Here is a 23469-nt window from a genome sequence, read left to right on the forward strand (position 1 = left end):
GCGGTGCGGCGGCAGCAGGAGGCCCCATTAGCTAAAGTGGTGCTTCAGGTTAAGAACGGACCTCTGGAACGAATTAAGTACTTAACCCGAGGTACCACTGTATCTGTCTTTAGAATTTGTAGAAATAATTTATAAAGTACTGTACTTTTATAATCTCTGTCCTTCCTGCCTTTCCCAGTTGGATTGTGTTAAGATGTGGAGTTTAAATTCAGTGGATGATATCCAACATTAGTCAAAACCCAGAGTCTCGTTGAAATCAATTGCTTAAGTAGCAGAAGTCTATTTATTTCACAGGGTCTGCTCTGAGTATGACTTAGTTGGATATAATCACCTGTGTCTTACTTGTGTTTTAAGTGATATGCAAATAATGAATATTTTATTATATGATTGGTTCCAAAAAGGAAATTGAGACCTCTGAGAATTGCTGAACCAGAGATAAAGACTTCCAGGTACAGACCAAAGTACAGTGGTACCTTGGGTTAAGTACTTAATTCGTTCTGGAGGTCCGTACTTAACCTGAAACTATTCTTAACCTGAAGCACCACTTTAGCTAATGGGGTCTCCCGCTGCCGCCGCGCCGCCAGAGCACGATTTCTGTTCTCATCCTGAAGCAAAGTTCTTAACCTGAAGCACTATTTCTGGGTTAGCCGAGTCTGTAACCTGAAGCGTATGTAACCTGAAACGTATGTAACCCGAGGTACCACTGTATTTTTGCCAAGTACTTGAGCGGAGAGAGGGTATTATCTGTCAAACTTCTTTTAACATACACGCACTAGTGACTTCTCAAACCAGATTGAAATACTTTAATATGTTCACTTGCAGATAACCAGGAAGTGCATGTGTTAGGATTCTAAAGAAATGGAAAATGCAGTTTTAACAAGAAAATGCTGTCATCTCCTGTTGAAAGATATTTTTTTTAACTATATATTTTTCTACACAGAAAAAGCAAGCACAGTTCTATGAAAATATTGTGAAAGTAATCAGACCTAAACCAGATTATTTTGCTGTTGGATACTATGGACAAGGATTTCCAACATTTCTACGGGTAAATGTTTTCAGCTTTTGATGGGTAACAGATAGATGCTATACTTGAAAATGTCATCTTCTTTCAGTGTGCTAAGTTGATGAAATATCCAATACATTTTAGGATCTTTTCTCCCCGAGATGTATTACTTTTTATATCTATTTTTGACTTCACAATTTTATATAGAAGAAGCTTGCTTTACTCTAGATCTCTGCTTACGAATCATATAATTTTCAAATAATTGAAAAGGATGATATGGAACCAATGTGCATTAGATGTAAATTACTGATTTTGCAGATGTAATAATAATTATAAAAAATGAAAAATATAGTGACATTTGTTCATACAGATTGAAGCTCCCAAATCTGATTTGTGATATATTAGATATAACAGTAAATAAAATCTAACAATTGAGTGGTTAATGTACTCTCCTTCCCCCCCCCCCAAGTGAATTCATCCATCAAATAGCTACAGAGATCACCACCATTTGCTACTTTTTATGTCAAAACCTGAACAATGGAATTACATTGAGAGAGAATGACCCCCATACAATTTTATAGACTCTGAACACCTCATTTTGCTGATTTAGACATAATGGGGAAGTATGCAAATAAGCCTGCATGGGCCCAAAGTGTGCACACTTCCCTCTTACAACTTGGCTTATTCTAATACATTATAGTTCTCTGAGTTTTGATGTCACTGGGAACTGTGGTTTGTTCGAAAGTGAAAGCACCCAATCTCTTCTTCGTGGGTCCCCAAAACATGAGGCTCAGACAGACTCATTAATGTAAGGAAGGTCACAGAAGTGAGCCTTAATGAGTGCCGCACTGTGAACAGCTTCCCTGCGATTCACTACTGGTTCAGAAACAATCACAGCTTCATGCATGACATGCTCAAGACTCTTTGAAGTGCATAGGAATTGGATCATTGGCACAGAGCTGTATCTCATTTTAAAGCATTCCCATGCTATGGGGGATAGAGTTTGATAACTCAACCCCACTTTTTACTAAATGCAAGGGAAATTTCTGTATCTCCTGATATGAGCAAGGCTGCGGCAGCAGAAGAAGAAGATGACATGTTTCTGTGTAAAATTTTGAAAGATATAGGTTGTATCCAGGGCTGTCCATGCATGTGAGAAATGGTCTTCTGCTTGCGCAACAGGACCTTACCTTTCTCAGACTTCTGGGACCCCATATTTTGGGGTTGTGGGGTGAGAGCATATTTGAACTCGAAGCAAGACAAGGAAATCTATCAACTTCCCTGCCATCTTTACAAAAGCAAGGCCTGTGATTTATTAAGCATTTTGTCACATGCAGACTAATTTGCAATACAGTACACATTTCTCTCTATGGGCAGAGTTATCTGCTAGTGATTTAGAGTTGCTAAATACAGCTCTGGAGAATTGTTAGGAAACACAAGAGAAGTAGCAAAGCTGGCCTGAATTATTTTACTAAAATGGAACTGAATTAGCATACTCCATTTTCTGCATAATCTGTGTAGGCAAAGGAATAGAATGCAAAATAAAAGCTCTGTTCTAATCACTGGTGTTGATACTGAACTGAACTCTTCGCAGGGGGTTCTTTAAAGTGCTTGGATATAGTTTTTCTATTTTAAAAAATAGTTCATTCGTAGCCTATCCTATCCCAAGGCCTATTAAGCCAAAAAGGATCCTAGTTGGGTTGGGTTATGTAGTCAGATGTGGGCCTTTACGGGTACCCCATTTTTTTTCTTGCAATGACAATTGTTCTTTGGCTTCTCAACCCTAATAGTTAACTATTTCCTGTGTCTTTGCCATTTTTTATTTCTATAATTGTCAATCCTGCAGCCACTCTGAAGTCATGATTCATGCGATACATTTCTTCCACAATAGTTTCCAAAATACATAAGGACCATTCCATTTTTTCAGGGAATTTCATTCTTAGCTGAATGGTTGCAGTTACATTTTATTTTACTTGCTTGATTTAATAAAATTTATATACTACTTGATAGTTAAACACACACACACATGCTAAGCGGTTTGCTCTTGTATGGGGAACTGCTTATCATAAATAACTTCCCACAAAGAATGGCTCCCATAAGGACCTGTTTTTCACTTTCACATCACAAATGTAATATATGTATTGAGTTAAAAGTCAATGTTCCCAAACTCAAAATCTTTAAAAAAATAAAATTTTAATAGAAAATTAATCAGGCTAATTTAATATGCTCTTCGTGCAGAATTTATTTTATTAAGCTTTTAATTTATGTCAGATTTTATCTTCAATTGTTTTCTGGATACTGTATAGTTTCAACATTTGTAGAAATAGGTTTTTAAACAAATACCAGGTATGCTTAAACAAGATATATGTGAGCTTTTCTAATGGAATCTATAATGTACCCAAATTTCATTATATATTTGTTGATAGAACAAAGTTTTTATTTACCGAGGAAAAGAATATGAGCGCCGTGAAGATTTTGAAGCCAGGTTATTAACTCAGTTTCCTAATGCTGAGAAAATGAAGACAACTTCTCCTCCAGGAGAAAACATTAAAAACTCTCCAGCGCAATGTATCCTTTAAATGTGCTCTATTGGTGTGATGGAGTCCCTTCAAAGAATCCACAGACCCACTGCATTTCCTATGTCGTTTTTGATAACTCTACTGTATGAATATTTAAATTTTACAGATACGTAATTTTAACAGTTTTATCATTACAGTTCTTAACACTGTAATTCAGATATTCAGTGCTTCACTGTAAAGCCAAAGCTTGATTTACCATCAAGATTTCACAAGCCGGTATCAGAGCAGATTTTAAGGTACAAATGTCTTGAATTTCACTGCACCTCATGTAGCAAATACCTGTGAAAGCTTCTTCCGTAATAAATATTATAGTCTTTAAGATGCCACAAGAATCTTTGTTGATTTTGCTGCAAAGGAATAACATAGTTACCTCTCTGGAAATAATTACTGTTTATGGCTTAATAGGCTGTACCTGATTAAATAGATAACTTGATAAATGACCTGCTAAACTATATACCCACACCTTGAGCCAATCCTGTTCAGAAAGATGAAATATACACCAAGGACATATAATTAAATCAGGCATTGTTACAATATAGAAACAATGCTGCTGGGAGCTGCTTGCTTGAAAACAACATCACATGATGTTGGGACTGTCCGTGGGAAACAGAGGGCACCGGAATTAGCTCAGAGTGTAATATGATCTGTACAGGAAGTGTTTACTCTCTCAACTGCTGGAGTTTGAAGAGAGCAGTCATGTTTTTTGTAACTCTGCAAAGACAGAAATAAAGGCGTGTAAATACGTTTCTGTCTATCTCTTTCCCCGGCCGGGGGGGCAGGAAAGAGGGTGGGTGTTCTTCTCAAGCTGAGAAGGATCGCCTATCGCGACGTCTGCCTGGATCTTGCCGGGAAAGCAGACAGGGAGGTCAACAAGAGACCAAGCCGGGTGCCTGGGAGAGTTGCCAGATTCTCCTGATAAAGGCTTGATTTTCAACTGCATTACATTTTTCAATGTGGTTCAAGAAATGAATTTTGGACTGGACCCCTTCTCTTCTCTGCTCTCCCCTTACCCTGTTAAAAGCAATACCTGTCCCAAACTGACTGCATGGGTGCTCAGGATCTCGCTTAACTTTTCATATGCTCTCTGGGTTGACCTTGAAATCTGAGCTACCCAAAGTTTCCAAAGTAGTATGATGGACAACCTCCCATCGAAAGAATTAAATGCCACCAGGGCCCAAACTGAAGGAAACAGTTGCAGTTCATAATCATAGTCATGGCTCTAACCATAGGGTCTTTGGAGCCAAGGAGATATAAGCAACTACTCTACTTCATCCCATTCCCAAAATGTTTTAAAAGCAACATTTCACTAAGGTGTTTATTACTTATTTGAAGGAGTCAGTGTGGTGTAGTATCTAGGCTCCAAATTCCCACGTAGCTGTGAAGCACACGTAAGTGACCTTGGGCCAGCCACACACACTTTATATAATCTGCTTTACAGATTGCTTAGTGTTGGGTGGAGATAGGAGATGAGAATTACGCATGCTGCCCTGGCCTTTGTGAAATAAGGGCAGAATGAGATATATAAAGGTGCTTCTTAAGCCAAATGTGTAAATAGCATTTATATGTGAATGTGCCAGAAGATCAATAAGTGTGAGCAGAGGGGCTGGTAATTTTCCTTGTGGCCCTATATTTCTGTTATTATTTGCAAGTCTTATTCTAAGCCTTTTATCATTTGTATCCAACCTTTTAATCAAAAGTTACTTTAATAACCTTTTATTCAGTTAGGACTGGAGCATGCATAGAGGTCACTTTAAATCACTCTGCAGCTGTCACTGTGTGGAGAGCAATTTCATGCAGCGGCTGGTGATTTAAAGCCACACAGTGGGTTCATTGTGTGCTGCAGTCCTCATTTTAATGTTCATGTGTGTTATAAGAAAATATGTATGCAATTTTGTATCTTCCTTCTTTCAGTTTCTATAGGGTGAATGAGGTTCAGCGGTTTGAGTATTCACGGCCTGTTCGGAAAGGAGAGAAAAACCCGGACAACGAATTTGCGGTAATTTTTGCATGTTAAACTGAGATCCAATTAGTAATCTTGAAATAAATGCATGCATATTTTAGGAGACCAAAATTTTGTTCATGGATGTGAGTATTGTCTCTTAAAATGTTATATCCTTACTATAAGAAACAAAGAACACATCCACTTAGAAAATACAGGTTTTGGTTACTGAAAGTTGACTTCATTAATAGCCATGCAGATTTAACTTCTGTCTTCTAGGCAGCAATAATATTTTCACAAAACCATATGGTTGATCTTTGAAGCCAGTCTTTATGTTTCAAATCCTATATATCAGTGGGTGGAATTCAACTACATTTTTGCATGAACACAAGGATTAGCACTAGTGCAAGGAGATTCCCCCATTTCTATCCCCCAGACTACTTGAACAGATTTAGGGAGGAGAACTGGAGATTTTTTTCATTACACAAGAATAAATGCTTGTGCTGATAGAAAATCTGCTTAGCACCATGTTGAATACAATCCACAATCTTGAAAGTTTTTTTAAAAAACATAATGATAGATGTTATTAAATGATCACTAAACTTTCAATTTTTGTTTTTCTAAAGGCCAGAACCGTATTATAGGGAGATCTTGAGCTGTGTTGTGTATAGACGCTAGAGCTGATGCTTTCTAAGGACCAAATTGCAGATGGCCTTGAATGCATATTTACATGGCGGGGGAGGGGGGGAACACCCTTCCCTTCTGTGGTCCTGAGGAAAATCCATCTTCAGAAGATTATATTTGCTTTGGGGATAAATTCCCATTGGCATTGTTGGTGTTTCTCCAAAATTTTCTCCCTTCAGACGAGGAATTTTCCTCAGGACTGTAGTAGGGGAAGAAAAGGTTAAACTTCCTCTCCATGTCAGCTGACAGCTCTGATCCCATTCATTATCAACCTTGCCTCACCTGATGCAATTTGCTGGGTTCTATCATTCCCAGTCAGCATTGGCTAATGGTTAGGGTGGTAGGAGTTGTAGTCCAACAACACCTTAAGGGAAACAGGTTCCCCACCCATGATTTTGGGCTATGACCTTGATGAGCCCAAAGGAGACTTAAGAAGTTCACCTTCTACGGAGAAGATAGGAGTTGTGAAAACTTTCAGCAGTTACCAGCTTCCATGTTAGGAGAACAGAATATGCTCTGCTGTCCCATCTTTGGTAATTTACTGCAAATCAAATTACACAGCTGTTTATCCAAAGTAATAAAAGTGACAAGATAACAAGAATTGAAAAACAGATTGTAATGCACCCAAGGTTGGGTAAAAAAGGAGAGAGATTTTTAGCATATGCATGCAAGCACATGTGTGCACATAAAGAGACTCACAGGGAAGAAACATAAAGTTGATCTAGTATGGTAGATGGAAGAGTACTCCTCCAGCTCATACAGGCAATCCATGAGATTTCTTTTGGTGCATTAAAAAAAGCCAACTTTGTAGTATCTGTATACTTGCAGTTAGGCTTTTTGTGATAATGGAGATATAAATGATGGGTTAGGATAAAGCCTATCAATCTGCTAACTTTCTACTTCAAATCTTTTCTCTTAAATTTGCAGACTATGTGGATTGAGAGAACCATTTATGTGACAGGATATAAATTACCTGGGATTTTAAGATGGTTTGAAGTCAAATCAGTTTTTATGGTAAGATCAATTCAGAAGATTTTTACTGAGGTCACTTAATCACATGGCTGCTATTTTTTTATTTAAAAACTGAACGTGTACAGTTTGCTGATCTTACATTATATGAATACTGCTTCTGATGTTGATGCTATGGCTTAAGTTCCTGCCCTTCTGCTTCAGGAACCTCTGGCATGGTACATTGTGATCCTCCTGATCACCATAATATGGTTGACACCACTGGTTAATTTCTTCGTACCATGGCAAATCCAATCTCATTGTAGTGGGTTCAACAGTGAACTTCAAATAAGTCATAAATATTTTCTATCTATTATTTTCTAGCAACTGAGGACCAATAGTCCCATACAACACAGTTTGAACAATTATCACAAAAAAGTCCTCCTCAGCTTCAGCTTTGGAGACCCCGGTGTGATATAGCACTTCCTTTTATGCATTTTATTGCATTGTGTGTGATTTGTTTAGTCTCCTTAATTAGAGATGCATGTTCATGTTTATTTTAAGAAATTTATTAATTAAAAACACAAACTAGGCAGTTGTAAAAAGTCAGCACCGACGTCTTATCCATGCAGCATTAAGTCACATGGCTTACAGCAAAGAATCAGGGATGTATTTCAAACAAGCGCTACTAAAACAATTTCATAGTAACATAGCTAAACAACAAATATAGTAACCTTCCAGAAAAAAGACATTCCAATACTATAAATATAACAAAATTACTTAAACAACATGCAACATCCAGTGCAAAAAAATAACAAGGGAGCTGCACAGTTTCACCTTAAACCTACAAACAGCCCTCCCATGATGTTGCTCAGTGTCCCTCTCCTGTAGCAGATTGGTATATGGCTTCCAAAGGCAAAGGTTGGAGTAGTTGGAAACTCCCTTGATGGTAGGTTGGGAGCAGAGGGAAGAATCTTGAGCAGTCAGTTATTATAATAATTTACTGCAAGCATTTTATGTTTAAATTTAAAACTCTGCTAATTCCAACCTGACACCAGCCACCTGTCTATATTTCTTTGTAGCTCAAAGAAGGGGGGTGGGGAGTATTAACATATAATTTCATATGACTACACACACATTATGCTGTCCAGGTTAATTTGTTTGCATTTGCAATGAAGAGAGAGGTAAGGATTCAGATAAACATTGACTTGAAAGTTTGAACACAGACAGATTTACATTGTAATAAATCAAGACATAAGCAAACAGCAGAAGAAACTTGCCATTTGCTATGCTTAGTGTAAGGAAATCAAATATTAAATACCAGAAGTCTTTACCAAGGCACTCTTAAACTTGTAGCCATGGCATTCGTAGACAGCACTGTCTGATTCAGAGATGACTTCTCCTTGATATCAAACATTCGTTTCAGAAATGTGCTGTTTGAGAAAGAAGTAGAAGACAGCTTAGCTTCAGTTGGCTGAAAATGTGTGATCTCTTTATAATATCTGTGTTGATAGATTAAATAAGATCATTTAATACCCAGAAATACTGTTGCAATGCCAAATGATCCCTCAAATCTTATGATACTACAGTTAAACAAAGTCTGTGGATTTAAAAGAACAAGGTATCCAGAGAACATTGGTGGGTCAGATACATATATTTTTATTCACAGTATTGTGATTCATCACAGGTACCACGTGAGTTTAGACAGTTTTTATATTTTTCCACTAACCTGGAAAAGGTTGTCTGGTTCCAGAAGGTATCCATTACTCTTAGTCACGAGAAGGAGGGCAGGAAGTGCTGACAGAATTAGGCAATATAAGGCAAGGTGATACGGCAAGTACTACAGTGAGTTCTAGAGGGCTGGAAGACTTTGAGTGAAAGAAACAGCTGGCAAAACCAAGCAGGATTACACTGAATAAAACTCACAGGAGAGGGAACCAAGAGCAATAAAGAGGAGCTGGATCAAAGAAGCTAAGAAATCAGCAGAAGTCAATAATCAGAGATGGTTCTGGTGCTACATAAGAAGTTGTAGCTCAAGAGAATGTATAAGTATAGGACATTTAATAAATCTTTTGAACCCAGGATATCATGCAAATTTAATGGAGATGGTAAGCACCCCCAAGACTGCTGGCTCAGATTGGTGAAATTTAAGGGACAAGGGTGGCTCTGTGGTCTAAACAACTGAGCCTAGGGCTTGCTGATCGGAAGGTTGGCAGTTCGAATCCCCGCGACAGGGTGAGTTTCCATTGTTCGGTCCCTGCTCCTGCCCACCTAGCAATTCGAAAACACGTCAAAGTTCAAGTAGATAAATAGGTACTGCTCCGGTGGGAAGGTAAACGGCGTTCCCTGCGCTGCTCTGGTTTCACCAGAAGTGGCTTAGTCACGCTGGCCACATGGCCCAGAAAAACTGCCTGCGGACAAACACCGACTCCCTCGGCCTGTAAAGCGAGATGAGTGCTGCAACCGCAGAGTCGTCTGCGACTGGACTTAACTGTCAGGGGTCCTTTACCTTTACCTTTAAGCATGTAAGAATCACCCTTCTGGATCAGACCAGAGGCCCATCTAATCCAGCAAATTTTTCTTGGCCATGACTGTGGAAACATTTTACTTTCTTCATATGTTATCGTTTGGTCGTAAACCACTTCTGTTGATAGATACAACTTTATGCTAGAACTCCCTGAGAGCTCAAGGTCAGGTTGAAGCCTGGAACACTATACTGACCTTCCCCAAAGAAGGATCAATTCTATGGGGCTGTTCAGATGTGAGTCCTCACATTTACACTGAATGCATGAGGCATGGGTGGGATCACATGCAGTAGCTATGGCCGCATGTTCAATATTACATGGGGAAGGGGCTATGCACAGCTCCTCCATTTAAGCAGGAAGCCAGTCAAGGTGCCAAACTCATGACTGTTGTGAAGTATGGCCAGCAAGATGTCGGCAGCATGGGGCGGCTGGCCAGCAAGCTCAGTCCTCCTTACCTCCCAACCATTCATTGAACTCATTAATCCTTTTGTCCGAACAGCTTTTTCATTAGTCATTCCGTATTCCCCTCTCTCTGGTTTGCCAGTATAGGTCTTCCTAAAAAACCTGATGAAGTGAGAGAAAGGATTAGATTAGAGTTAATTACATGGATGTACAATTAGCATGACTAGGCATTGTAATGAACCTGACAATGGCGAGAACCAGCCTTTGGGCGGCGTTTATTGGGAGACATGTCAGAATTCTAATTGTGCACATGCCCCAGTATTACTGGAAACAATGGATGTTGACCAGGATTATGTGAAATACTCTGTTCATGCTCTTCATTTGTCCTTCTACACAATGTTTTGTGAATATGCACAATGACTGATGTTTATGTACAGTGTCCAGTCAACGTATTTAACCGCAGCATTTTTATCTATATAGTAACATATTTCTTTGTTATTTTTGAAGATGCAGCAGACAAATAAAATCTGTCTGTCCATCTACGTAGCTTTGTTCTGACCACACTACTTGGCACTGTAGAAGCAGCATTCACTTGGAAGGACAGCGTGCAAGGCTTTACTCATTCTGTAACTCAATTTATGCCCCATACTGACCACATTTAAAACTCAACGGTGTCAGATGCAGCAGTGAGGAGCAGAGATTTGATTGGCAAATGCAACAGAACTGTTTGTCATATTACTTTGCATTCCAAAATAATGCACAAAACACACTTTAAAAAATGATAATTAAGGCAAGTTAGATGTAATCAGAGTGCAGGTGTAGGAGTGACAATTAGAAAGATTTGATTATAAGTGCCTTTCAGAAATGCGTTATGTTACTGATAGGTAGACAGAAGTGTTCTTATGTAAAGTTTATGCAAATGACTGTAATCAAATACAGACTTGCATTTTTTTACACATTCCAATTAACCCCTTATCTTTTCTATTCTCTCATAGTATTTGTTTGATTTTTTAAAACAGTCATTGGTGACATGGGCAGAACCCCCTTTTGATTCTTATAATAGGGTCTTGACCAAATCATTTCTCCCCTGCTTTTCAGCTGCATTGCAATCCACTTTAGAAATTCTTTAGTGTTTCAAACATCACCTGGCATAATGCACCTCAATAGGAAAAGAATACAGCCTTGTGGCTCTTTAGAGGGGGGAGGAAATAGACACATCCAGGGTTCAACTTAGGTCTATGGAGCTGCAAAATTAAAAAACCCTCTATTGGCATGGCAAGCATTCTAGATACAAGAGTCACATTGCCAACAGGTGAATGTAGTCAAGGGTCATAAGACATTCATTTGGAGGCTGATGGTGGGATTTGGCTCAGCTAAGTAATAGCATTGTAATGTGATTTAAGATTAAACAGATTGATGTAATGCATTTGCTTTTTAGCTGCCATGAGTCTTAGGTGGACCAGGCTGTATATCTTAATAAATTGGGTGGTGTTGCTGTTTCAAGTGCAGGCCCATGCAGAGCTTGTCTGAGACCCGGAGCAAGAGTTCTATTAGAATAAAGTTATAAACTCAAGCAAAAAAGCAGCCAGTGCCTGGTGGGGGGACCCAGGTGGCCTGGGGCAGGGCCTGTTTGAGTGAATACCTGCATAAGCAAATGCAAATGTTATATGTGGATCAAGGCTTAATGTGTGCTCATTCTGGTGTTTTAAGAATGATAAGAATGTCGGTTCTTGTTCTCATTGCTGAAATATGTAATTATTTTTCTAATGATTTTGTGTGTGTGTGCTATTGTCTCAGGTTGAAATCAGCCCACTTGAAAATGCAATTGAAACCATGCAATTAACAAATGACAAAATCAACAATATGGTTCAGCAACATTTGAGTGATCCAAACCTGCCTATCAATCCTTTGTCAATGCTGCTAAATGGCATTGTAGATCCTGCGGTTATGGGTGGCTTCACCAACTATGAAAAGGTATGTTCATTCAGTGTTCTCTGTGTAACCATGTTGGCTCTCCAGCGATGAGGAACCTAGAACTTATATATTCTAAAAGTGTATCTAATTATTAAATTAATGGATGATCCACAGAATATTTGTCTTTTCTAGGAACCATTCCAAATCTTTACTAATGCAAATACTTCTGAAAATAGGCCTCTTGTAACAATCTTTATGAGGGAAGGGACAGAATGACAATCTGCTCCTCTGAGAATTGCTGAAGCTGGGGGCCAACAACCACCCACGTTGAATAAGGATCAATTGGGGCAGCATCTGTGGTTTATTTCTGTTCTTCAAGCTTTCTGAGTTCCAACATAAGGCCTTTTTCGGCTGCCCACAGCAGCATTTGATGTCCCTCCCAGCCCTTGTTCTGCCTTCTCAAACCTAGGTCATAAAGGTGCTGTACTTTGGGAAGGAGGTGTGAAGGCTCTGACTGGGTCCTAGAGTCCTCCCTCCTCCTTCCCAAAGCATAGTTAGCAGCTTGGGGCGAAGCAGATTGAGGGGCTCTAGGATCCTGCCAGAGCCTCACACCTCCTTCCCAAAGTCCGAAACCGCCAAAGCTTACCTGGCTTTGAGTAGGCAGCATAAGGACTAGGGGAAGTGTCAAATTTTGGCTTCACTTCCCCCCACTCCTGTTCGTGCTATAAAATTCTGTACAGTGGTACCTTGGTTCTTCAACGGCTTACTTGTCGAACAAATCGGCTCCCAAACGCCACTAACCCAGAAGTAAGTGTTCTGGCTTGCAAATGTTTTTCGTAAGCTGAACATCAGGCGCTGCTTCTGCTTGAATGCAGGAAGCTCCTGCAGCCAATCGGAAGCCGCGCCTTGGTTTTCAAATGGTTTCAGGAGTCGAATGGACTCCTGGAACAGATTAAGTTTGAGAACCAAGGTACCACTGTATTGGCACGCCCTTCTTAGCTCCTTGGTTCCCTCACACTAGTGAAAGCCAGTTAGCACGGAAAACACACTTGCACACCTATGTGCCTGTTTCAACAATGCTACTTTTCTGCATATCACTTCCAGTTTGAAAAGTTCATATTCTAATGAAAATGGCTAAATAAGTATTTTCACTTTTTATTAGTGAAACATTGTCAAATGTATTATTTCTTCTGTAAAATGACTTTTTTTTCCCTTAGGCTTTTTTTACTGAAAAATATGTGTATGACCATCCAGAAGATCATGAAAAAATTGAAAAATTGAAGGACCTAATCGCATGGCAGGTAAATCACGTCGTCAAGAAACCAAGTGGCATTCAAAGGCAGCCTGCTGTCATTTTTGACAAAACTCAGGCATCAAAGAATTCACTCCAGTGTATATGTTTCTATGGCATTTCAAATGCCTTGAAACAGGAGTTAAAGTTCATCTTTCTGTGTCTGACATAGTTTGTCATTTTATACTCCCAAATGTGACTAGCACTATTAACCCACAATTTTATCTCCTGCTGTTAAGTTCACAATTTAAAGATCTGAGAGCACTGGAACTTTCAGCTTAGAAACTATCATAGTATAGTTTAGTTCAGTGTGGCATTTCCTCCCAGCTGGGACTGATTTACCTCTAGGGGCAAAAGAAGAAGAAAAGGTAAGTGATAGGTATGGTAGCTTAAAAGTTCTGCTGTAAATATTCACTCTGGAGCAATGCAGGAAGGCTGGACCAGACTAAAGATTCACATTCAATCTGAATACTTATTTTATGCCAAGGGTGTGCTAGATGCAGAACAGAGTTATGGGATGGAGACTGAAGCATTAGGGACTGATAGCTGGAGTGGGACAGATGTATGGCCTTGAGGTTTTTCCTAGAAACAAGTGGTGTATTTATGAAATAAATTAATAAAAAACACTCTGTTGTACTTTAGCCAGTTTGCTCCACATGCATCCTTAGGATGCAGCCATGTGAATAAAGTAACTTCAAATCCAGTGCATCTTCGTTTACACCCCCTGCTCAAGACAGTATTTTCAATAAACGCAATGTCAGGCTTTTTCAGCCTGGTAAAGGTACCCCTGCCCGTCATGTCCGACTGTAGGGTTGTGCGCCCATCTCACTTAAGAGGCCGGGGGCCAGCGCTGTCCGGAGACACTTCCGGGTCACGTGGCCAGCGTAACAAGCTGCATCTGGTGAGCCAGCGCAGCACACGGAAACGCCGTTTACCTTCCCGCTAGTAAGCAGTTCCTATTTATCTACTTGCACCCGGGGGTGCTTTCGAACTGCTAGGTTGGCAGGCGCTGGGACCGAGCAACGGGAGCGCACCCCGCTGCGGGGATTCGAATCACCGACCTGATGATCGGCAAGTCCTAGGCGCTGAGATTTTACTCACAGCGCCACCCGCGTCCCTGCCAGGACATGTGCCCAAATCACCTCTGGGAAGCAGAGACTGGAATCATGGATGCCCAGTCAGCCAATACCGTATTTTTCGCCCTATAGGACGCACCGGCCCATAGGACGCACCTAGATTTGGGGGGGGGATAAAGGGGGGGGGAAATCCCCCCCCAGGCGCGGGGCTGGGGCGGGGGAAGCCCGAGCTTCCCTCTCCCCCAGCTCCCAGAACGGGACCCAGAGCGCTGCGCCTCTCCCGCTTTTCCCCTGAGTTTGCGGGGCTGGCGACGGGGAGGAGCAGGCTTCTCCCCCCGCCAGTTTGTGGGGCTGGCGGTGGGGCTCTCCTGAAGCCTGGAGAGCGAGAGGGGTAGGTGCGCACCGACTCCTCTCGCTCTCCAGGCTTCAGCGAAAGCCTGCATTCGCCCCATAGGACGCACACACATTTCCCCTTCATTTTTGGAGGGGAAAAAGTACGTCCTATAGGGCGAAAAATACGGTATTTCTTTCATGTATCTGTATCTATTTGAGTCGGTCCCTGGAAAATGGAATTGGTAACCATCACAACTGATTCTAACAAAGAGAGGGAAGGAAAAAGCACTGCCTATTACCTACCTAGATTAAGACTAGGATAGTTCTGAAACTCCTGTTTTCATCTGCTCAATTGTGTATATAAAGGAGAGGAGTCCGTAAGATGTTCCTCTCATTCACTGTTCACCTTGCAAGATTATGAAGAAAAATAGTATTAATTATAGAAAATTGTGCAGCGCTACCTTTTTTGGATCTCTCTCTTTAATTGTGAAGCTCAAGTACAGTAGTCTTTTTTTTGTTAAGGATTGCTGTTATTACTGTCAAATGCTGAATGTATTAGGGAGGAAAACTAGAAAGCTCATTCCAGCATCTGTTGTATAGTTATATGCAAATATTGTGTGTTTGGCCTCAGGATAATTTTATGATGCATTTCACAGATGTGACTGACTGCTTTTTAAAAAACAACAACAACAACACTGCTACATTCATGTTGTTTTATATTCAGTTGTGTCCTTATTATAAGAGGAATAATTTAAATTTCCAGAGGCCTATATTTTAGATTTTGAAGAAAGCTAAGATATAATATTCAGAAATTCTCTATGGACCATGAAAGTATTGCTGAACAAAAACTTGTGTGGTCCTCTGAAATTCTATTGATTCCCCCACCCTGGTAAGCTTTTACAACAGATTGGATTTTAGGAGTTTTCATTCCTACAGAGAAAAATAATTTGTTCCCGGGAGACTAACTTAATGTCAGCACTGTGTCATTGCCCCTAATAACTATGTTAAAAATGAAGTTTAATGGTGCTCATGGACACACTGTTTACCCAGAAGAGAATTAGCATGCTAGCAAAATTTATATATTATTGCAAGGTTGCATATTTAACAATACACATTTATTTTAATACAGATGCACATCATTTCCACCTCTCTTGTGCATTTCCATGTTTTCTTGCTTAAAGCCAAGAAACATAAACCAACCAGATTAACAGAAGCAAACTTTTCCCCCCTTGATATTGCTGCAGCTAGGAAGACAAGGCGATGAGTTTTAAATGCCACATCAGAGTGTCCAGAATTAAACCTTTCTGTAAATTATTTCATTTGTTCCAGAAGGCAAAAAGTGCCATTTAATTAGTTTAAATTGCTAATTAAATTAATTGGTGGCTTCACAAAAATGTGACAAAATGCCATGGTATCCCCCCACCCCACCCCAAAGATATGAATACATTCCTTCACATGATTCCCATCCACACTCTTTGCCCAAAAGCAAGGGGAAGTTAATCAACCAAGCAGTGTAGCAATGGCCATTTCCAGCACCAACTGCATGGAGTGTGTTCCACGTGGCGAACCATTTGAGCAGGAAAAACTTCAAATAAATGCTTAAGTAAAGATGTGGTTATCTGGTATGGCGAAAGCCCAGTGCAGTTCAGTGTCTATCGTGGTGCTGCCTTGGCAGCACTACCTCAATGGCTTCCTCCACCTGAGGCAGCTGCTTATCTCTACCTCATGGATGGACCGGGCCTGTCAAGGACTGACAGCACTGGCTCTCCCCACTGTTTCAATCTCATGATCTCCAAGGAAGAAAAGGTCAATCCTTTCTTCAAACCTCTACTCCTCCTCAATGTGAGGTGTTGCCAGGGTTCTCTCCTTATTATAAGCTTCATATTTTTACCTAAGCTTCATATTAGAGAGAGCATTTATCATATTTATCATTTATCATATTTTTAACCCGTAAAAGTCAGGAATGACCCTGCAGCAAATACATTAGGAAAGCTAGCTTCTCTTGTGGCTTATCTTTCCCTGGTCAAAAATAACACAACTGTGGTTCCCTGTATTTAATTGCCATATGGAAGATAGCTGGAAGTTGCTCTTTGGTGATTAACAAAAAATATGCTTCATTAGTTCTAATCAAAGTGGCAATTTTAATGTTTATTTTTTTCCGCTGCCAAGGACAAATCCATATGGGCTATAAATACCCGTGGCTACAGTTGAAATATTGTGCTTCTTTGGTCTTTTCCTTCAAAAGTGCCAAGAGAAGCAGCAGCTGTGTGCTGCTAAATGTCAAGAAAACAAATTTTATTCAGGATTTCATCCTGACAAGATTCATTGAATTTGTATAAAATGCAGTTCAGTTATATTGTCTTCCATACTTGTAAATCTTCTAATTTAGATGGATGTTCAGCGATGTTGGGGGGGGGAGGGAGGAATCTGTTTTTAATCAGTATTATGGTTTAATTATGAATTATTAAGCAGAAACCTCTTAGCTTGATTGCTGTGGAGAATATCAAACTCCAAAACTGTGTATCTTGGTAAAAGATTTCAACCCCCACCCACTTTTAAGTTTGAGGGAGAGGAGACTAATAGGAGGTCTATAGCTTTGGGAATGAAATATCACTCTTAAAACAATTTAAAGGTCAGTCACATCTCCACACTCCATCTAATTATGTAATCTTACCTTGGCATGGGTATTTTTTGACAGCAGCCCTGCACATAAATGATTATTTTCAATTATAAAAAAGGAATAATTTTGCCTTTTGTCATCTCTATCTCTCCCTCTTCTAAAATATTGGAAAACCAATTTCCGATTAGAAATTTAGGTTTAGCCTTGAACACGTAGTTTTCTACGTTTTATTAACAAATACTGATGTGCACAAAATGCAGCAGAGTATTTTATTTTGTTTTTCAGTGTGATGCAAAGGGTAATAAATAGCATTTGTTAACCAGAAGCAGGCTTTGTTTCTTTACTATTTATTCTCTGGAAATCTGTTGGAGTTGACATTAATAGTGTAGCTTGAGCGTCGGCATTCATCAGCATGCTAATTTAAGGCGTGGTATGCCTTGGTATTCTTTTGAGCATAATGTAAATGGAATATTTATTCATCCTGATTAATTTAGCTGTGCATCTCAACATTTGATGACTCCATTTATTTTAAAAGACAAAGAACTGAACAAGAACATGCCCAAACTGTAAATATCTGGGTGTTTGTGGGGTTTTTTGACTAACCACATTAGCAACTGCACAGACTTGCACAAACTCATTTTCCCCCTAAGAGTCACTGGAGGCAAAAGTGAGATTGTGCATGTTCTTGTATAGTTTTCAAAGGTGTTACAATTCCACAGCACCTTATATGTTAAGATGAAATTCCTGTTTTGCTCCTTTTTTGTTCTTTTGAGACCAGAAAATTAATGGAAATATAAATTTCTGTTTCAGATTCCATTCCTGACAGAAGGTATCCGAATTCATGGAGATAAAGTCACAGAAGCACTTAGGCCATTTCATGAGAGGATGGAAGCCTGTTTTAAGCAACTGAAAGAAAAAGTTGAAAAGCAGTATGGTGTCAGGAGTCTTGTAAGTAGTTCTCATAAAATATCGGTTTTAGAATGGGAAATGTAAATAATGTTAAACCTTTTGTTTCCCTGTAGATTCTGCACTATTATAGGGGCTCTGAGGCAGAATAGGTCTCGAACCTCTCAGAGGATGCTCAGTTTTAAACCCAGTACCATTTCTATTTAATATGAGAAAATCAATGATACAGTCAAGTGAAATTCTGTGTTTTATTAAATTATCCATAAAAGTAAGACAGAAGTTGTGAACAGGCTTACATACAGGTGTACTTAACATAAGCAGAGCCATAATGGATCAGATCAAAGACTTTGTCCAGCATCCTGTTCACCCAGTGGCCAGACAGATGATTATGGGAGTCCTGAAAGTAGGGCATGAACACAACTGCTTTCCTTCCACTTGCACATACTGCCTCTGAAGTAGGCAATACACAGCCCTTATGACTAGAAGCCGTTGATAGTTTTACCCTCCGTGGATTGGTCTAAACTCATTACTACAACCACAAATTCCATAGTTTAACTCCTGCACTGTGTGAAGAAGTACTTATTTTGTTTCTCCTGAATCTTCCAACATTCAGCTTTAGTGGATGGCCTAAATGCTAGTATTTTGAGAGTATCAAAACAACTCAATTAAAGATTTGGCGATAGCCATGTCATGATAATCCATTGTAGCAAAAACAACAGAGGCTCATAAAATCTTAACATCTTTTCAGTTTATTGTGGCATAAATGTTCCTGGGTTAGGACAGTCTTTAGTCTGATAAAGTCTTTAATTGGCAGGCGTATGCATATGTTTATATGTTTGCATATTACATATTTACACTTAAATGGGTCAAAAGAGAAATATATACATAGTGGGACCAAAAGACCAATAGTAAGCAATAGATTTGTCATATTTCTGTGCTGAGCCAAATCTATTCAACAGGGTTAGGCAATGTGTAGCCCTCAAATGTTGTTTGGCTCCAACTCCTATCAGCAAGGCCAGTCATCAGGGATGCTAGGAGTTGTTGTCCACTGACATCTGATGACCCCAGGTTCCCCTGGGTAAGTTCAGAGCAGAAGCAGCTCACAGTGTGGGGTGAAGCTGTTATGCTAGCCTCCCAACAGGTGGCTAACTATTGCTTAATCGGAGGGAGATGGGGAGGCTGCAGGAAGGTCAGAGCAAGAGCATGTCAACCTTCCCACTGCCTTATCCATGTCCATTCCGGAGACTTGTCTGCTGGGAAGCTAGCATAACATTAAGAAATGGACAATTACATTCTGTAGTGAGATAGGTAACCCCAATTTCAGCTGGGTCCAAATAAATAAATAATGGTTAAGCAATTTAATGCTGGAATGTTCCTTTGAAGTTTCTTCGTTGAAGTATAGTTTGAAGTCAGGAGTGCTTGCAGGAGACAGTTCAGTATTCTGTGAAAAGATTAGTATACATAACAACATTTTCAAGTATTTAAGAGTGACCAAATATAAACCCTAAGAGGTAACCAGAAACATTAGATTTTACAGTATACTTTCCAGGTTCACTGTGAGAGACCTGCTTGGTTTAAAATCAAGACAGTATGCATTTTTTTACAGTTTTGTCATGAGATTAAATCCTCAGGTGGTATCTGACACCTTTTTGAAGCATCCGCCCTTTGAAGTCAAGGAATAAAATTTGTGAAATACCATTCCCAGGGAGTTAGCATTATATCTGCATCGGGCCTATTTGAGTGGCTTTATTGGTTTTATGCTTTGGGTGTTAACTAAGTAAAACTCCTTATATTGGTCTTGGATGTTTTGTTTGGAATAGCTGCATATTTGAAATGGAATTTATAATGCACTAAAACAAAACAAAACATAGAAGTGCTCATGTAATTTATTCCCCCTTCCACACTTTATGATAAAACAAATATATGCACTCCAAAATTTCTCAGAAAATGTATAACTGTAAATCTTGAGTGTACAAGCTCAATATTGCTCTCTCTGCTTTTGTCATTGTGACATATGTTGTGTATTTGGTCCCACACAGAGGAGTAGATTTTTCAAGCTTTATTAACCACACAAATCATGTATGAACACTGAAGCTAGGCAAAATAATGAGACCCTCCTGTCATTTAAGAGATACGTTATCGTCACAATTGGTATAATTTGTGTCCATGTATGCAATTAGAAATTGCTTAAGTCTCACTAATGTCTTGCTACACACATCTTGATTGTATAGTTTTGTTTCTTTTCTTTTTTGAAAATTGAAAAACAGCTTCCCTTATAGCGGTATCAGCCATGCTGGGTGGGCTGCTTATCAAAATTGCAAAACCCATTTCTATTACATATTCTTTAAATATAGAGCTTAATTCATTACTGTGCATAATTCATAGTGAGCAGAGCAGTCAACAATGTTTAATCTTATTAAAACCTACATAACCTTTGGAGTGCCACCTCAGGTGGCAGATACAGGTCTGAGCAATGCAGTGCTTGCTGCCACTGCCACCTGCCACAGGTGCGGGGTGGGGGGCAGCAAAGCTAGCAGTAAGACCTGGAGCTGCCATCTGAAGTGACTGCTCCTCTCTGGCCTCCTTTTCTCCCCCCCCCCCCCCACCCGGGCCATCTCCAGGTAGCTGTGGAGAGGAGGGAAGGAAGAGGCAGGAGGCTGCCTCAAGTGGCAATATGTCCTGGGCCAGCCCTACATTATGTTGGAATATCTCTCTTTCTTACAACTTGAAAACATTGGAAAAGCCACGAGACAGCAGATAAAATTACTGCCCTAGATGATAATGTGCTCCCCGTGTGAAGAGAGACGTTGATATAAGCCCTGTTTATATGTCACTTGTTTCAGTAGAACATTTTAACATATTCTGGTATTTGACTGCTATGCTTATATCCAGATATTATCTTCTCAGCCTCACACAGATCTGCAGCTCAGCTCTGTCAGAACACATAGTGTTTTATCACTTCTGTCTGTCTTCGTGCAGCACCAGCCTCCTACTAGTTGGCAGGGTGGAAAATCTACCTGTGATCAAACAGCATGGGGTTCCTATTTTTGTTGGCAGAATTCAATTATTTTGTGCATATATTAGTTATTAATGGGTAACAAACCTTGAATAAATATTCAGAACGGTAAATTCTGCCTTTCTTGTTTCTTCCATCTGTGAAACTAGATTTGTGTGCCTCAGTACTAATATGTGTGCTTCTGTAAAGGCGATGGCTTTCACTTATTTTGCCGGATTGACTGGGGTTCTCCCTGTGAGGTAGTAAGAATTGGGTGTTGGTGGTGTACCAGACTCCCTACAGGGTGAGAGCTTAATGATGAGGAAGAGATAAATATCCGTATTGTAGGGGGGCAGAGTTGTGGATTTAATAGGAGTAGTAGGTTTTTTGTTTGTTTTGAATGTAGAATTCATATTGTATTTCTTATATTGATTCCTCTTTGTTGAAATATATAAACCACTTAGAGAGTTTTGTTGAAATAGAAAGTGGTATATAAATTAACTAGATAAAATAAATAAACATCTTTATCTATTTCAGTTGTTGAAAGCAACGTGGCCAACTTTTGGCCCTTCAGATGTTGCTGAACTACAATTCCCATCATCCCTGATCATTGGCCACACTGGCTGTAGTTGATGAGAGTTGTAGTTCAGCAACATCTGAACCAACCTAGCCACTCTGATAAAAAGGTTACATATACATATGAAGGAATGATAGCATTATAATTTCTGTGGCCCTGAATAATATAATTTTCTTTCAAAATAACTTTCCTCAAGAAAAACCTATTCATTCTTCTGAATGAAATGAATGACACCTAAGGAAAAGTGCATCTTTTATAACATTCATGTATTTGGAAGTGTTCTGGCAACAAAAGAACTATACTTGCTCTTTCTGTAGCCCTCAAGCGTGGATGACAGACGAGGTAGTCGGCCAAGGTCCATGGTTAGATCATTCACGATGCCTTCATCTTCAAGGCCACTGTCTGTTGCTTCAGTTTCCTCCATTTCATCTGACAGCGCACCTTCGAGACCAGGCTCTGATGGGTACGTGTGGTCTACTGCATGCATACTCTGTAGCATTTTCTCTACTAGCTCATACTCCTAAGGTTCATAAATATGCCTGCTTCACATTTTCTTTGGGCTTTTTGATCCATATATTAAAATTTTCAGGTAGGGTTTTTTTATAAAAAAAATCTTGTGTTGAGATGTTAGCAATAAAATTCCTTAGCCTGAGAATTTACCACTCTCTTCTATTTACTTAAAGTATTGAAGTTAAGATTTCATCAAGGCCAGTTTATGAGACTGAACACTGGTCTCCAACTTATTAAGAATCCCTGCAGTTCTTGACACTTACAATGCTAATTGCAGTGTTAATTTTTAAAAAGCTTTGGAATGCTTCACAATGTTTCTATCATTCTTTGCAGTTGCTCTTCAAAGCTGAGAGAGAGGGCATTCCAAAGAGCAGAGATACCTTGTGACTTGAGAGGGCACTTAGACGTAGAGCAGAACCCTAAGTGGTTCTGTAGCAGCATATCTCCATTACGTTCCACATGCCCCTCCCTTTCCCCTTGGGTCACACAACAGCCAATAGCCATTTGCAGAGAGAAGGGACAGTTGACTATGCAGATACGCCTGCATGTTGAAAGAAAACCATGCCCTGTATTGGTCAATCATATACATGTCTGCTACCTTTGACATGCGATACACATTTACAAAGACATATGGTGGCTGTACAAATATTTTCCGTTGTTCTTTACTTCAACATTCACACAAGCACAGTTTCATAGATTTAGGTTTCTACCAGCCAAACTACCAGCTTTGGGAGGGTGGGGGAAGCTTAAAACTGACCCTGTTCATTCTTCTAACGCATTAGGGCCATTGCCAGTTTCCCACTGGAAACCACTCCCCCAAACCCAGCTGCTGTTTGCTCCTGAAGGTAACAGCAACTCTGGTGGCAAACAGCAGTAGGTGAGAGGTTTCTTGCAGGCAGCGACCATGCACCTCTGCTATGAATCGGGATCACTTTCCAGATAGAGATGCCACAACTTCTAGCTTCTCCAAAAGAAAAGCAGACAGTGTAAATAAATATAACATATACTTTGGCCCTGAGAGGTTATAAATTCCAGGTGTATTAAAAAAAAATCCATACAGGTGTTTTTCACTTCATAAAGTGTATTGAATTGTGAATTTGAATTGAGTGCCGAAGCTGCATTCCTATACATACTTAACTGGAATGTAAGTCTCATTTAACACAATGA

The 23469-nt window shown here is 39.7% G+C and overlaps 1 protein-coding gene across 4 annotated transcripts in view; it reads left to right on the forward strand.

Annotated features, from left to right (window-relative positions):
• Positions 1 to 23469, forward strand: part of DOCK1 (dedicator of cytokinesis 1) — a 359825-nt gene that overhangs the window by 310646 nt on the left and 25710 nt on the right. For all 4 annotated transcript variants that reach the window (XM_083439577.1, XM_083439579.1, XM_083439580.1 and 1 more), the window contains exons 40-48: positions 941 to 1045; positions 3430 to 3571; positions 3740 to 3818; positions 5494 to 5578; positions 7133 to 7219; positions 11878 to 12054; positions 13212 to 13295; positions 18125 to 18262; positions 22110 to 22255. In XM_083439577.1, coding sequence (XP_083295703.1) covers positions 941 to 1045; positions 3430 to 3571; positions 3740 to 3818; positions 5494 to 5578; positions 7133 to 7219; positions 11878 to 12054; positions 13212 to 13295; positions 18125 to 18262; positions 22110 to 22255 — 1043 coding nt within the window. The remainder of the gene's footprint in view (positions 1 to 940; positions 1046 to 3429; positions 3572 to 3739; positions 3819 to 5493; positions 5579 to 7132; positions 7220 to 11877; positions 12055 to 13211; positions 13296 to 18124; positions 18263 to 22109; positions 22256 to 23469) is intronic.

Source organism: Podarcis tiliguerta (genome assembly GCF_965153285.1).
Source record: "Podarcis tiliguerta genome assembly, chromosome: 5".
Lineage (NCBI taxonomy): Eukaryota > Metazoa > Chordata > Lepidosauria > Squamata > Lacertidae > Podarcis > Podarcis tiliguerta.